This window comes from Coprinopsis cinerea (assembly GCF_000182895.1).
Source record: "Coprinopsis cinerea okayama7#130 chromosome 5 map unlocalized cont3.5, whole genome shotgun sequence".
In the NCBI taxonomy this organism is placed as follows: domain Eukaryota; kingdom Fungi; phylum Basidiomycota; class Agaricomycetes; order Agaricales; family Psathyrellaceae; genus Coprinopsis; species Coprinopsis cinerea.
Genome location: NW_003307540.1, coordinates 3,039,011 through 3,051,952, shown reverse-complemented (window position 1 = coordinate 3,051,952; position 12,942 = coordinate 3,039,011). Strand labels below are relative to the sequence as shown.

At 52.4% G+C, this 12,942-nt stretch overlaps 4 protein-coding genes across 4 annotated transcripts; 2 read left to right on the top strand and 2 right to left on the bottom strand.

Moving 5' to 3' along the window:
- Positions 1-1,873: 1,873 nt before the first annotated feature.
- On the bottom strand, positions 1,874-2,170 carry CC1G_14721 (hypothetical protein; the record flags this gene model as incomplete). The annotated part of the gene is made up of 2 exons (XM_002911246.1): positions 1,874-1,912; positions 1,982-2,170. The coding sequence occupies 2 exons, from the start codon at positions 2,168-2,170 to the stop codon at positions 1,874-1,876; spliced, it is 228 nt and encodes a 75-aa protein (XP_002911292.1).
- A 2,082-nt stretch (positions 2,171-4,252) lies between these two features.
- Positions 4,253-4,949, top strand: CC1G_07885 (mitochondrial 54S ribosomal protein YmL23; the record flags this gene model as incomplete). Its single annotated transcript, XM_001839118.1, has 4 exons — positions 4,253-4,273; positions 4,326-4,449; positions 4,503-4,657; positions 4,719-4,949. 4 exons carry the CDS (start codon positions 4,253-4,255, stop codon positions 4,947-4,949), a joined length of 531 nt encoding a protein of 176 aa, XP_001839170.1.
- A 383-nt stretch (positions 4,950-5,332) lies between these two features.
- Positions 5,333-6,486, bottom strand: CC1G_07884 (hypothetical protein; the record flags this gene model as incomplete). The annotated part of the gene is made up of 3 exons (XM_001839117.2): positions 5,333-5,553; positions 5,607-5,910; positions 5,971-6,486. 3 exons carry the CDS (start codon positions 6,484-6,486, stop codon positions 5,333-5,335), a joined length of 1,041 nt encoding a protein of 346 aa, XP_001839169.2.
- A 2,550-nt stretch (positions 6,487-9,036) lies between these two features.
- CC1G_07882 (tetratricopeptide repeat domain 27) lies at positions 9,037-11,906 on the top strand (the record flags this gene model as incomplete). The annotated part of the gene is made up of 2 exons (XM_001839115.1): positions 9,037-11,031; positions 11,136-11,906. The coding sequence occupies 2 exons, from the start codon at positions 9,037-9,039 to the stop codon at positions 11,904-11,906; spliced, it is 2,766 nt and encodes a 921-aa protein (XP_001839167.1).
- Positions 11,907-12,942: the final 1,036 nt, after the last annotated feature.

The following is a 12,942-nucleotide window of genomic DNA, read 5'->3' as shown; positions in this document are numbered from 1 at the left end:
TAGTCGAGGGTGGACCCAGTCAACCCTATGTGAACTCGAACACCACCTAGAGGAAGAGAACATTTACCGGCGGTTTGCAAGTTCCACGCCCCCTCTCCTCCCACCCACTCAGCTGAGGTATCACTTCACCATCCGACGATCGACATGCAAGCATTAGCAGGACGCCTTCTACCCGCTCACTCCCGAAGAATGTCCTGAGAATCACCTTACCCCATGCGGCCATGCCGTGCGGAAAGCATCAACGAATATATGGACGAATATATGGACGATTCTGAACTCTTGTGTTGAGCCTTATTTCGAGGCTTCGCTTCCAACCTTTTAAGTTGCAATTGCTTCCATTTGAATTCTCTCTGAAGAGATCATGGTCATCTTTCCACCGCCATCTTCTCATTGCATGTGCGGTACATACTACATAGACTAAGAGACCGTCCACTCCGTAGGAGGCTTTCGGTTATTCAGTGCCAATGTCAGTGGCTGGGGGGTGTCGGTCGATGGAATTATAATTCACTCTGCGCCACTAACTATGTACGAACCAATCCCTCTCCAAGTACGACAGCGTACGACTCTTCCCCAGTGCACAAACATAAATAGAGATAGTGTTCACGCACCAATTAGTATTACACCCAGCGTGTGCCTAGATCCATGCAAGTGTTGAATTCACTCGGAGGAATCGACAACGGCCAATCGTCTGGCAGCCTGAGTCGTGTGCGGATGTATTTCCGAATTATCCGTAAGCGCTGGGGAAAAGCGCCGCATCTGATTCCCCAGTTTTGATCAAAGGCAGTTGATGGACTACATACACAGAGTGCTCAGTGAAGCGTCGTCGAAGTCGTCGAAAAGGCATCACAAGTCATAGTCACAGAGTAACTTGACAATGACGTAGATTATGACCACCTTCGACCTCGAAAACCGGTGTGGCGCTCGACGCGTACGCCAGTGAGAACTGAGCGCCCCGATTGAGGATGATGGAATGAGAGAACTTGGGCTGAACCTTGTTGACTCGAGTTGTTCGTCGTCAAGATACTATAATGGGTCACGAGGCCACCTACATATTTACTATGTGGCGAGTTGGGAGGTGCTGCGTTGGACTTGACATTAGTCCGTGTCGGGTGAGAGCTTGCAAGGTTCGAAAAGGAAACGAAACCCAGTTAGTTACATACACTGGTTGCGGGGAGCAATCCGAGTCCGCGGAAAGTAAGCGCCTTATCACAGTGGTATGCATTAAAGTTTGCGTATAAATCTGACTTTGTTAGAACTCCTGAATGGAACCGGAGCATGAACAAGACATAGTAGTAAGTCATGATAAGTAAGTACTTACCTTGCTTCTTTACACCCCTCTATTAGCAACCCGCCTGATCGTAGGTAAGGGTGATTCAAACATCTTGACCCCTCATGACCCAGGCTGAGGGAATGCGGGTTCGACATCGCGTTCATGCCTTGTTTCCTCGTCTCAATCGGGCTCTCATCCTCCCACCCTCCAGCAAAGTGGCTCCGAGCTTCAAGTTGGTAGTAGGTACCCCGCTATCAGAGTCTCCGTGAATTAATCTCTTGTCGCAATATTCCCAGTGGCGAAAGTAAGGAAATGAGAACGAAAGGGCCCTTTTTACTTTTCGATATTGGTGGGGAGTTCATTCATCACTTGAGGCGTCGAGTTGGCGACGCACCTACTAGTAGTACTGCTACTTCAGGTATGCAAAGGAATGAAGGCGACCCTGCATAGCCTGAGGTAGAAATATCGGGTAAGTTGAACCCGTCGGATGCGGAATTTCCAAAGGTCGGATGAATACCCGGTGGGCGGCCGATTCTCGCCCTTGAAAACCCTCTGGTTAGCGATAGCGATACACAGTAAACCAGAGGTCTGGATTCGAGATGGTCACCAAGCAAGTAACGCTGCTGGAACTTGAAGCTCCACCTGCTCGTTAAGTAGTGTTTTCAAAGAGCCCTGTAAGTTGTTGCGGGCCTTCAAGGAGATGATACGTACCGCTGTGGTAGGGTGTGGCGAAGCGGCTGGCTGCATGAGCCCGGTCGATTGACCCACCGGCGGAGCTGGGTCTTGACTACCGTCCGGTAATCCAGCAGCCCGTTCTACCAGGTAATTGGGAGGAATGACAAGGGTTGCCGGTGGGGAGAGGATCCTCTCGTGTGAGTACCCCAAGGACGAGGGTGCCATGGTAAGAGGTCCACGCTCACCGTACATTTTTTTACCGGGCGCCAATGAGCTGAAAATGCAATAACTGCAAGATAGGCTAAGGGGACTCCGCCCGGAACATACGCCCTGAAAGACGTGAAAGCGGTTAGTTTCCCCACACACGAAGCTCTCTGCGATCGCTTCAGGTCGACCTGTTGCTTGAAGGCCAGTCCCGTCCTCGTGGGGTAGTTTCAGATTTCACACTCTTTGGAGAACAGGAAAATACATTCCCATCCAGCAGTTTATAATGGACATTACGCGTAATGGCAAGTCGGGAGATCGGCGGCTGTCTGAGGGCAACGATTGGCTGGTGAAATATACCCCCAAGAGACCCAAGACTTGCCTCGGGCATTAATTAGCCAAGCGAGGCCGACCTGCAGGGAAAAGCAGGGGAATCAAAGGACCCCGGAAAATCTAGGGGGGAGTTAGGTCAGAAACCGGAAAAAAACGTGCCAAAAACCCGCCTAACCTAGCGGAGAAACCGGATTTTTCGACCCAAAATCAGAATTTTTGGCCGAAAATAAGCCTTCACCTGGGTCAAGAAACCGGATTTCCAATGGGCGAAGGCTTCCACCTAGGGACAGAAACCGGCCAGGAGCTCGGGAATTGGGGCCTGCCGTGCCTTCTGACGACGTCAAAGACTCAATTTCCCTGAGAAGGTGCGGTTCACGCCATTATCTGCTTCTGTTAAGGTGGCTGAAGGGGAAAATCGCGTTTCTGGGCGCTTACGGGCGCCTGAGGATCGAAAGAAAAAGTCAGACCAAGGTTCCAAAACCGGAAATTTTGAGCGTCCAGACACGAACCTGGCGACAAACCGGACAATTTTGGCAGAAAAGAAACCGGATTTTTCGACAGAATGTCGTCACTAGGCTCGCCCCAGGTTTTCCGGGGTCCTGGAATCAATGATATCCCAGCAGAGAGGCGGAAAAAAGTACCCACCAGCACCGCATGGATCCCTAACAAGCGGGCAGTCCATCTCGAGCGGGGCCAGTCGAAAGCCAGAGAAACATCGAATAGAAGGATTTGTGTACCCGAGGCACAGGTCGAACCCATTCTCATGCCTGTACTGTACGTAGGCCCCAAAGTGTTCCTAGATCCTGCCCACTCGTCCACTACATCGGCGATACAGAGATAAGCTAAACGCCTCGAACACCCGCCCGCTCTCTTTCCACCAAGACTTACCTCGATTGGTCAGAGAAATAACCGATACAAAGGGTTTCAAGTGCACCTTCCCGTAATAATTCAAGGAAAGGGTCCAAGTGTGAGAGTCCTATGCGGTCAGTGGCACCGCAGCGCCCATAGCCAGAGACAGCCACTGAGAGAAAACAAAACATATTGAAAGATGCAAGAGTATAGAAAGCATAGATTGGCCAACTGGCAGCATCACTCGGGTAAACACCCAACTTGGCGCTTGGAAGTGGTCATGAGGGCCGCCGCAGATGACGAGAAGCGCTGCCAGAATTAGCCGTGCATGTGTTCAATGACCAAGTCAGAAGAGAAAAGCATACTGTATCCAGCGAGTTCTCGTTTCCAAGGTAAAAAAACTGAGATGCCCATAGGTTTGGTGCAAAGTGACCCAGCATAGATACCAATCATTTTGCGGGTTACGACTCGCCACGAGGGTTGAGAGCGCTGAGAACGAGGAGGAAGACGTTCAAACCCGTTGTTTTGGTGCGAGAACGAGGTGAGCGTTTCGAGACGAGAGCTTGGGGGCCCCTGAAGAGATGGCCGTCCCGTTGTTTTGAATCGACAAATTCGAGGTGCAAACGCGGTCAGATGGTAGTCTAAGATTGTTCAAGCCGAACGTCGGTTCCACCCTAGCCTCATCCCAAAACGAGGCCAGATAGCGGTCTACAGCGAGTCAGAAGGATAAGCAGTACTTTCTGTCCTTTCTTGAGAGAAAATGAGAGGAAAGTAAGATGGTGGTGGGTTATAGAGGTTAAGGCGAGGTTCGCGGGTCTGACGCCCGTTAGCCGCTGTCAGCGACCGTGGGAAATCACGGCCAATTTGCTAGCACGACGACGCTCCGTTGGCGGTCGCGCAACATCGTCAAAACCGTCCACCATGTCGCAGGCCGTTGGAAATGTAAGGAACAGTCTCTATACGTTTGGAACGTTTATGCTGAATAAAGCTATAGACTACACTGGCCTACGCTCGTGTATGGCACCATGTAGACGCTTCCGACCGCGTTCTGGGTAAACTTGCAGAGAGGATAGCGTTGGTGCTGATGGGCAAGCACAAGCCAATATACGACCCTAGCAGTGCGTAACTGGCACATTCAAGGCCCTTACTGAAGCTAATATGGACCCAACAGTCGACTGTGGCGACTACGTGGTCGTCACGAACGCCCGAAGCGTGAAGGTGACGGGAAAGAAGGAAGAACAGCTGCTGTACCGAAAACACACGATGTTCCCTGGTGGTTTGAAGGAGACGCCTTACAAGACGATGCAGGAGAGAAAACCTGACGAGGTGCGTCATTAACTTGAACCCTGCCTACCCAAGTTCTGACCGGCTACCGTCACTCTGCCAGATTATTCGCCACGCTGTATCCGGCATGTTGCCCAAGAACAAGCTGCGAGACCGACGGTTGGAGAGACTCAAGATCTTCCCTGGTGACCGCATGGGCATTGTGGGTGGCAACATCCTCAAAAGCTGGGAGGACGGAAGCTTGCCTCAGAACTTTGACCCTTCGGTACCAACGACCTCCAAAACCCTTGCCGCCCTCCGAGAGGCTCAGCAGTCCGCATCCAAGTCCACTTGATCACGTCCATTGTTTTTGCATACACATTAATTTAATCTAATGCCCGTAATGTCATGCCTTTACCCCGACCGCGTCGTTGTTTCAAACGTCAAGGAAAATGCTCCAGGTTATTTCGGCCTTTTTCTGGACGGTAAAAGCGACAACCGTGATGCCAGTACCCGCGCATGCGACGTACGGAGAGTCCAAGAGAGGAGACCGTTCAGTTCGATTGCCATAGCCGGAATGCATCGTGGTTTTCCCTACGAAAAAGCACCGTACGAAGTGAGAGATGCCTCCGTGAATGGGGATCGTCAAACACTTCACCTGCATTGAGTGTAGGGTGTCATGATCAAAAAGAATGAGTCTTAAAAACTTGGAAAGGACACCGGCACCTGCATGTGGGTTCAATCTGAAACTGTTGTTTCTCTAGGGGATAGGGAAGAGCGGTCTAGAGGTAGCGAAGGACTTCTGGCGTCTTCCGGTTCTATTGGGTCCTCCTCCACCTCCCGATCGTCCGAATCCGAATCGCGTGCCTCATCTCCTAGAGATTCCCGCGTTTGACCTTCCCATTCAGCAGGGATATTGGCTCGGAGGTTGTCTTTGACAAACTCCTGAACCAGAATGCCTGAAACGACCGGGTCAGTCAGTCATTCACATTAACCCGCCTTCATGACGTACCCAGTGCAAGCAAAGCAGACCCATCGAATGCCCTATACATATCACGAAATCGTTCCGAACGCCGGGAATCTCGTCGCTGGATCGCAGACTCGGTCTCACTTTCAGAGCTACTGGAAGAAGAGGAGTCGGTTGACGCGTTCTCGTGGTCCGATTCCCCAGACTGATAAGCCTGCCCGCTCTTCTCGGCCCTCGCTTTCCGTTTTCTCTTCTTCCTCTCCTGGCGTGCCGTTGCAGAGAGGTTGGTCAGCAGGCCTTTCTCGTGGTAATACTGGGCTGCGAAAACGTGGATGGATTGGAGTAACTCCTTCATGGAGCAAGTAAGGATTCATTTGCCAGTGGAGAATAGACAAAGAACTGTACGAACCGGGGTAGGAAGAGGGAGTCTATCGCTTGGTCCAGGTGACCCTCCTCGCGTCGCTTCCTCGGCCTCCCGAACCAAATATTCCAGTCCTTCGGAGAATCTAAGCCTTTTGGATGGCCTCCCTTCTTTCCGGCCTTCATCTTTACGTTTCGCACCCTCAACTGAGGCATCATCGACTCCAGACCCTTCCTTCTGCCCTTTCTGTCGTTGCCGTTCGGCCACATTTCGAGACGACGGTTCCAGTTGGTCGAGTTCTTCCGCGAGCCCATCTTCGACGGCACCGTTGTCATCAGCAGCACCCTCCGAGGATTTAGATCCACTGGAGCGGGGATAGAATTTCGAAACACGAGAAGGCCCTCCAGCGTCTCGAGCTGTCCAGTTTCCACGAGTGTCTTGTAGCCTGACGCTGCTCTGAGAAGGCCTGACTTTGGAGCTGGGTGTTGCGTTGACCCTGTTAGCTCCTGGCTGAAGTTTTAGACCGCTCAGATCGTAGAGTGTGCTTTTTCGATATGGATCCATCTTTTGTGTGCAGATAGAATGTGCTTTGTGTGGGATCAGAAAAGATTTTTGGAGTAAGGTTGGATGTGGAAGATTGCAAGAAGGCGAGTGCGGCGCCAATTCCACCGACGAGCCCGACGCGCTGTGCGACGGGCGTTTTCAAGGTCCGCCGTGATGACTGATTTGGGGTCTTCTCCCCGACGTTGGACGAAATGTGGCGAGTTTCCCACAGTCTGTTTGCCCAGTGGTACGTTACAGACCTAGAATCTCGCTCCTCGTATTGCACGAGTCGCAGAGGTGGTTCGACCTTACAGCAAACTGCGTGGGCTATGGATTCCGTCCCATCAGCCATCATTCCAGAAATGGAAGCGGACCCCGAACCGAATGATGGTACACGACCCCCTCGAGTCCCTCAGAACCTCGTACAAACCCTTCAAGACAGGTTTCCTTGCTTGTAAGAGGCCATTGGTATATTCTATCTGTTTCATCAATATCACTATATCTCCCTTCATTGACTTTTGACAGAAAGGAACAGTGACAAGTTCTGACTCGCATTGACCGAGTACAACTCACTATAGTAAACCTTGGGATCCGCAGTCAGAGGATCCACACGTGGTTCGATGAAGGCGGTAGAACAAATACTCCTTGCTTCTCCCGCAAGTCTCATTCTCCGGTAACCCTGTATAGGAAGCCTGTACCATTCACAGACTCCGCCTCTCCAGTTGGAGTACTAGCACTGTCCTTCCATACATTAGAGAAAGATCTTTCATCAGAGATCGAAAAGGAATATGCTTTCTGCTTCCTCACAGGGTCTTCCGCAGCGCTCGTTCATAGCCGCTCTCAAAACCGAGCTTATACCTCACTTCTCTGCATCCGCGCTCCACTGGGGAACAGGTTTCTCGTCTTATGACCACTCCCAATCCCAATACATTGACAATCGAACAGGTTTAACCCCTTACAATTACTCCAGGGCTTCCCAAGGGTGGTATAGCAGAGACTAAATCTCCATTGTAGCCGCCTGAAAATGAAAGGGTTCTTTGAAGGATCGTGTCGTCACATTGATCCTATGACCGCGGAGAGGTTTAATTCGCCACTAGTCGGTGCCACCGTTCGCTAGTCACTCGTGATAGCCCACCAATTGAAATAGCCTAATAATGGATTGTCCATTCGCCTGATAACTAAACGGCGACGCAAAATAGAGCTCTGGTGGCGTCAGTAGTAGTAGTCACATTGGTATACCTTCAGGGAACGTGGTCGATGAACCCTGCTCTAATCAATGACATGTTCCACCAACCTCCCGGAGACCATGTGGAGCAGAATATTGACTGCTGTCACTTATGCTCCCGTAATGGGGCTGTAAAGGGTACATCTTCCAGAGATCACGCAGACGGGTATGCAAGGTACAGCGATCCCTGTACTCCAAATGCCATTCTCATGCTCAGTACTGTACTCGTTTAGTAAACGAGTACCAAGGCGCTCAAATCCGGCCTTCCCAGTTCTCTCGGCAGGAACTGACAGGCGTATCTGTTATCCGTCTATTTCCACTTAGAAGCACCTGCCGAGTTGCCTATCGAAACTAGTACGACAGTCCAACACCAAGGTTTGATAACTACACCCCATAAACGCTTGCCGTTTCCTACCCGCCTGCCCCTGAGCCGTAAACAACTCTCACGACTCGGAGCACACAAGATCTGCGGGTCATTTCAATCCAAATAACATCATTGAGGGGTGGCTTCGAATCGGAAGCAAGGTAACGTCATCCCACGTTTATTGACTGCAGGAAGCAAGTACATAAGTATTCACGAGAGAGCGCACACAACGGAGAGGCTGTCGTCGACTGATGGGTCGGGGGTAGACAGGTGGTCAGGGACACGCTTGATGAAGCACCACGTAACACGTTTTTGCTGTTAAAAACCTGTCATGATTATTGAGAACCAACTATCCCCGCTGTGTGTAATCTTCCCAGCCAATCGGTGAAACTGGTTAGATAACACTTGGACTGGTGTATTTGCAAGTACGTACTTACGTACGATCAAGAGCTCACCTATACGTACTCTTCTCTGTACCCTTTCTCGACGCTGGTCCGAATAAACATTCATAGACTAATTGACGGGCGTCTACACCTAGTGGAGTGCACACACGGTCTCCGTTGCAACCTTGAATCTCTTCGAGAGTCACACGACTACACTGTAGATGAAAACGCATTCAATATGGGTTGGGTTTTGAGCATTGCCGGACTCCCATGACACGCTGAGATCGACCGTGATCTTTACCCGGTAACGTGAAAAACAATAAAGACACTGTGCCTAGATTCTCGAGACCTCGAGGAAAATACACGGCCCCTGGCGCTCTATCGACACCGCAAGGACCCAGTTCCTGAGTATTGCGAGCCCTCATTATCAGCGTCGAGCGCTACACCCTCCGGATAAAGTGGCGCCCAGCCGTCCATCAAAGATTTCCCAATTCGGCACGATCGATGATCGATGAGCGTGCGAATGATGACAATTAGCTGCAGACAGCCCATCAAACCCAATATTGGTTTCTTTTACACCGTTACCCAACGAAGAAAAGATGGCTACCTCTAGCTCTTTCACAGTCGAAAAGTCCCTTCTGGAGGGTAAATGGACCGCAGAATCTCCAGAATCATCTTCCAAAGCGGTCGAAGCAGCCAAACAGGTCGTTGATGGCGACTTTCGATCAGTCCTGACCAGCCCCTTCGCACGCAAATTATTTCGCGCTTCATCTGACGACCTGACCAAAGGGTTCACGGAGATAATCGACTTTTCCGTTTCTCTCGAGGATGATCCGGTCGACAATGAGACCCTGCGGCTCTGCCTGGCCGTCGCCTGCCTCCACGCCTACGTCCAAGCCAACTGGACTGGCCCAAAACTAAACGTAGAACCCCTCGACGTTCTGGCCTTCTCCTCACCGAATTCCATCACAGAACAGGACGTCAACAGTCGCGCGATCGTGGAATTGGCTTTCGGCGGAGAACCAGCCTACCATCTCGCGGAGGTCCCTGTCTTCCTTCGGCTCGCACAGCTCATCTTGGCTACTCCATTCACACACCTCAAGTCCGCTTCCTGGTGGAGATTACGAACGACCATCGTCCATCAACGGACCCTCGACGAGCCGGTAGCCCATTCCATCGATTTCCAACATGATTTGGACACCCTGTCGTCACTCATCGCTAACGACCGTTCGTTATCGGCACGATTGACGTTGGAGACGGGTCTTCTCCATCATACCTTCCAGCAGGACAAGGTGGCGGCCGAGCAATTCGTCGCCTCCGCGAGGATCACCGGCATGGAGTACGAGCTCACGGGAGCCCTCGGAAAGCGGACCAAGTTCCAAGTGAACGACCTAAGCCAGCTCGTCCTGCTCGCCGAGAGCAAACTCGAGGACGATTCTCAGGATCAGACCTCCCCTTCCAAAAACGAAACAAAGCCATCCGACACCGAGGGAAGCGATGATGATCCCGCTCCGGCGGAAACCAAGATGCCAGAAACGCTGGCGCTCAACGACGACACCCTCCTCGAACAGACGGAATTCACATCATCACGCCCAAACGACAAGCTGAACTCGCGCCTCGGCCACATCGACCCGTCCGCCCAGCCCGCGCTGCACCCACTGGACCAATGCATCCTCCTCTCCCTGTGCCTCAACGTCCGCAACACCTCACCCGCCCACGGACTCACTAACGAACAAATGGCCCCATACGTCGCACGCGTCATCTCCCACCCGCGAAACTGGTCCGTCCACACCATGGCCCTGTTATTACGTTCCCGGCTCGAATCAACCCGCACCCGAACGGTCGAACGATCGACCTTCCAACTGCAGGCGCTGATTGACCAGATGCCCACCTCCGATTCCACCCTCCCCGAACGCCTCCTGTATTTCCACTCAATACCCTTGCCAAGCAAATGGGAGATGGAGAGGGAACTCGCACTCCGCTATATGAGCCTCGGAGTCGTCAAATCCGCCCTGGAGATATTCGAGAGATTGGAGATGTGGGAGGACGCGATCAAGTGCTGGGCTGTTCTCGAGCGGCCAGAGAAGGGCATCGCGATCCTGCGGGATCTTCTCGAAGGGAAGAAGGAAGAAGTCGACGTCGTCCTGTCACGCGGCAAAGCTACTTCTGAGCACCGCAAGTCGCTGCAGGACGCTACCCGCGAAGCCAAGTTGTGGTGTATCCTTGGAGATCTCGAGCCGGATAATGCGCCCGAGCATTACCAGCATGCTTGGGAGGTCTCGCGAGAGTCGTCGGGGAGGGCGATGCGGTCCCTCGGAGGGTATTGGTTCGCGCGTGGAAAGTACACCGAGGCGATCGAGTGCTTGAAACGCGCTGTCGCTATCAATCCTTTGCAGCAGAAGCCGTGGTTCCTCCTAGGCTGCGCCGCCATGCGTCTCGAAGACTGGGCACTGGGCCGGGACGCGTTCATTCGCTGCGTTACCATTGATGAAGAAGATGGGGAGAGTTGGAGCAACTTGGCGAGCATGTATCTCCGATTAAGTCAGTCCCCCACGGCCTCGATAGAGAACAAGGACGAGGAAGAAGACGAGGAGGTGAGTAATCTTTTTTACTCTTTCTTACATACACTCCGCCAGATCGGATGGGGGTGGTGGTGATGATTGCGACCGCATTCTAACCAAACGTAAAACGACTACAGACCACGAACGGCGTCGAAGGCTCGGATACCAAAGGGGATGACACGACCAAAGCGGCATCAGTTCCCTTCTCCAACAAGATGCTCGCCTTCCAGGCGTTGAAACAAGGCCTCCGATTCAGCTACAACAACTGGCGCGTATGGTACAACTACATGATCGTCGCCGTCGACGTGGGCGAGATGCAAGAAGCCGCCCGGGCACTCGGCCGCGTCGTCGAGATGGTCGCCGACAAAGAGGGCGCCGACTCGGTAGACGACGACGTCCTCGACCGGCTCGTCGACGCCGTCACACGCGCCCCCGCTAACCCGGACGATGCGCAAAAGGAGGGCGGCGGCGGCGGCGCGCAGAGCGACGTTGCGAACCCCAACGAAGGACACGGCCTCTACCGATCGGTGAAGAACCTCTTCGATCGGACGCTCCTCCCGCGCGTCGCCTCGCCGCGCATCTTCCGCGCTTACGCCCGGCTGTGGACATGGCAGTCCAAGTGGGAGGAGGCGCTCAAGGCGTACCTCGATGCCTACCGCTGCGGCAACGCGGGTACGATGGAGAAGGGCGAGACGGATATCAAGAAATGGCGGGAGGCGACGACCGAGGTGGAGGATATCGTCGATGTGTTGCGCAACTTTGGTCCACGGGTCGAAGGCTACAAGTGGCGTCTGCAAGCGCGGAGCATCGTCCGGACGTTTACTGCGCGAACCAAGGATTTCGAAGACGAGCCCGAGTGGGGTAGGTTGAAAGAGTTGCAGGAGGAATTGAAGAAGGAGGAAGAGTAGGGTTGTTGTTGAGAAGGAAGCGTAGGCGTATGCGGTTGGGTGGCTGACTGACCCGTTGATCTACTTTGATCGACTAGATAATGAATGGTCCTTGGTAGTTCCTGTAAAAAAAGCACAACTGTATCAATAACAAAAAAAGCGTGGCGTAGCCCGCGGGGATAGTGGACTAGCGTTCACATCCATAGACCACTAACAAGCCTTCCCACTCCCAGTCAGGTCCCCTAATTTTTAGCGCCCTGAGGAGATTAAGGTTCGGGGGTGCAGCGGGACAGGGAAAATGAAGCGAAAAAACTCTGGAACTCTGGAAGGAGAAGGAAAAACCCATCGTATGACCGGCCGGGCTGTGTCTGTGATGTGTGAACCAGGGGGTGGATGGAACTTGAGTGAACTTGGGGGACCTGGGACCCAGAGACCGGTACTTACTTACCCAAAGAGCGAAAGGAAGAAAACGCCCAATCTGCATGTCCGAGTCGAGTCGAGTCAGTCCGAGACCGTCCCGGAAATGAAAAAATATCTCCCAAACCGAAAGATGATGAAGATGAATATGATAGATAATGTTAATGAAACGCCGGTGGGTTGAAATAAGTAATAGTAATGGCTACATACTACACGTGCGGATTTGTCTTGGAGAAGGAAGAGACCGTTTGGCATGAGGTATGAGGGGTCAAGGATAGAGATGATGAGGAGGATTAGATGGATGGCTGGAAAGAGATAGAGATATAGAGTCCCCTTGTGGGTGGATAGTGTTGCGTTATCAGTTAATGAATCCGGGATAAAAAAGAGGCAGAGAAAGAGACGAGAAGTGTTTTTTGGGAGTGGAATATAGGTAAACAACGTGGGGTCGGGACTGGTGGTGCGGGCGTGGTGTAAGTGCGGTGTAGTGGGTGGTGGTAGTCGTGATGAGGGTGGTGGTACCGCGGTGTAGGTGGGGTGGGGTAGATGTCATTATATGTATAGCGTTCATGAAAGGGGTGGTGGTTGGTGCTGGTGGTGATATATCGATACAGTTTCAATTCAATTGTTCTTGCTTCATGCT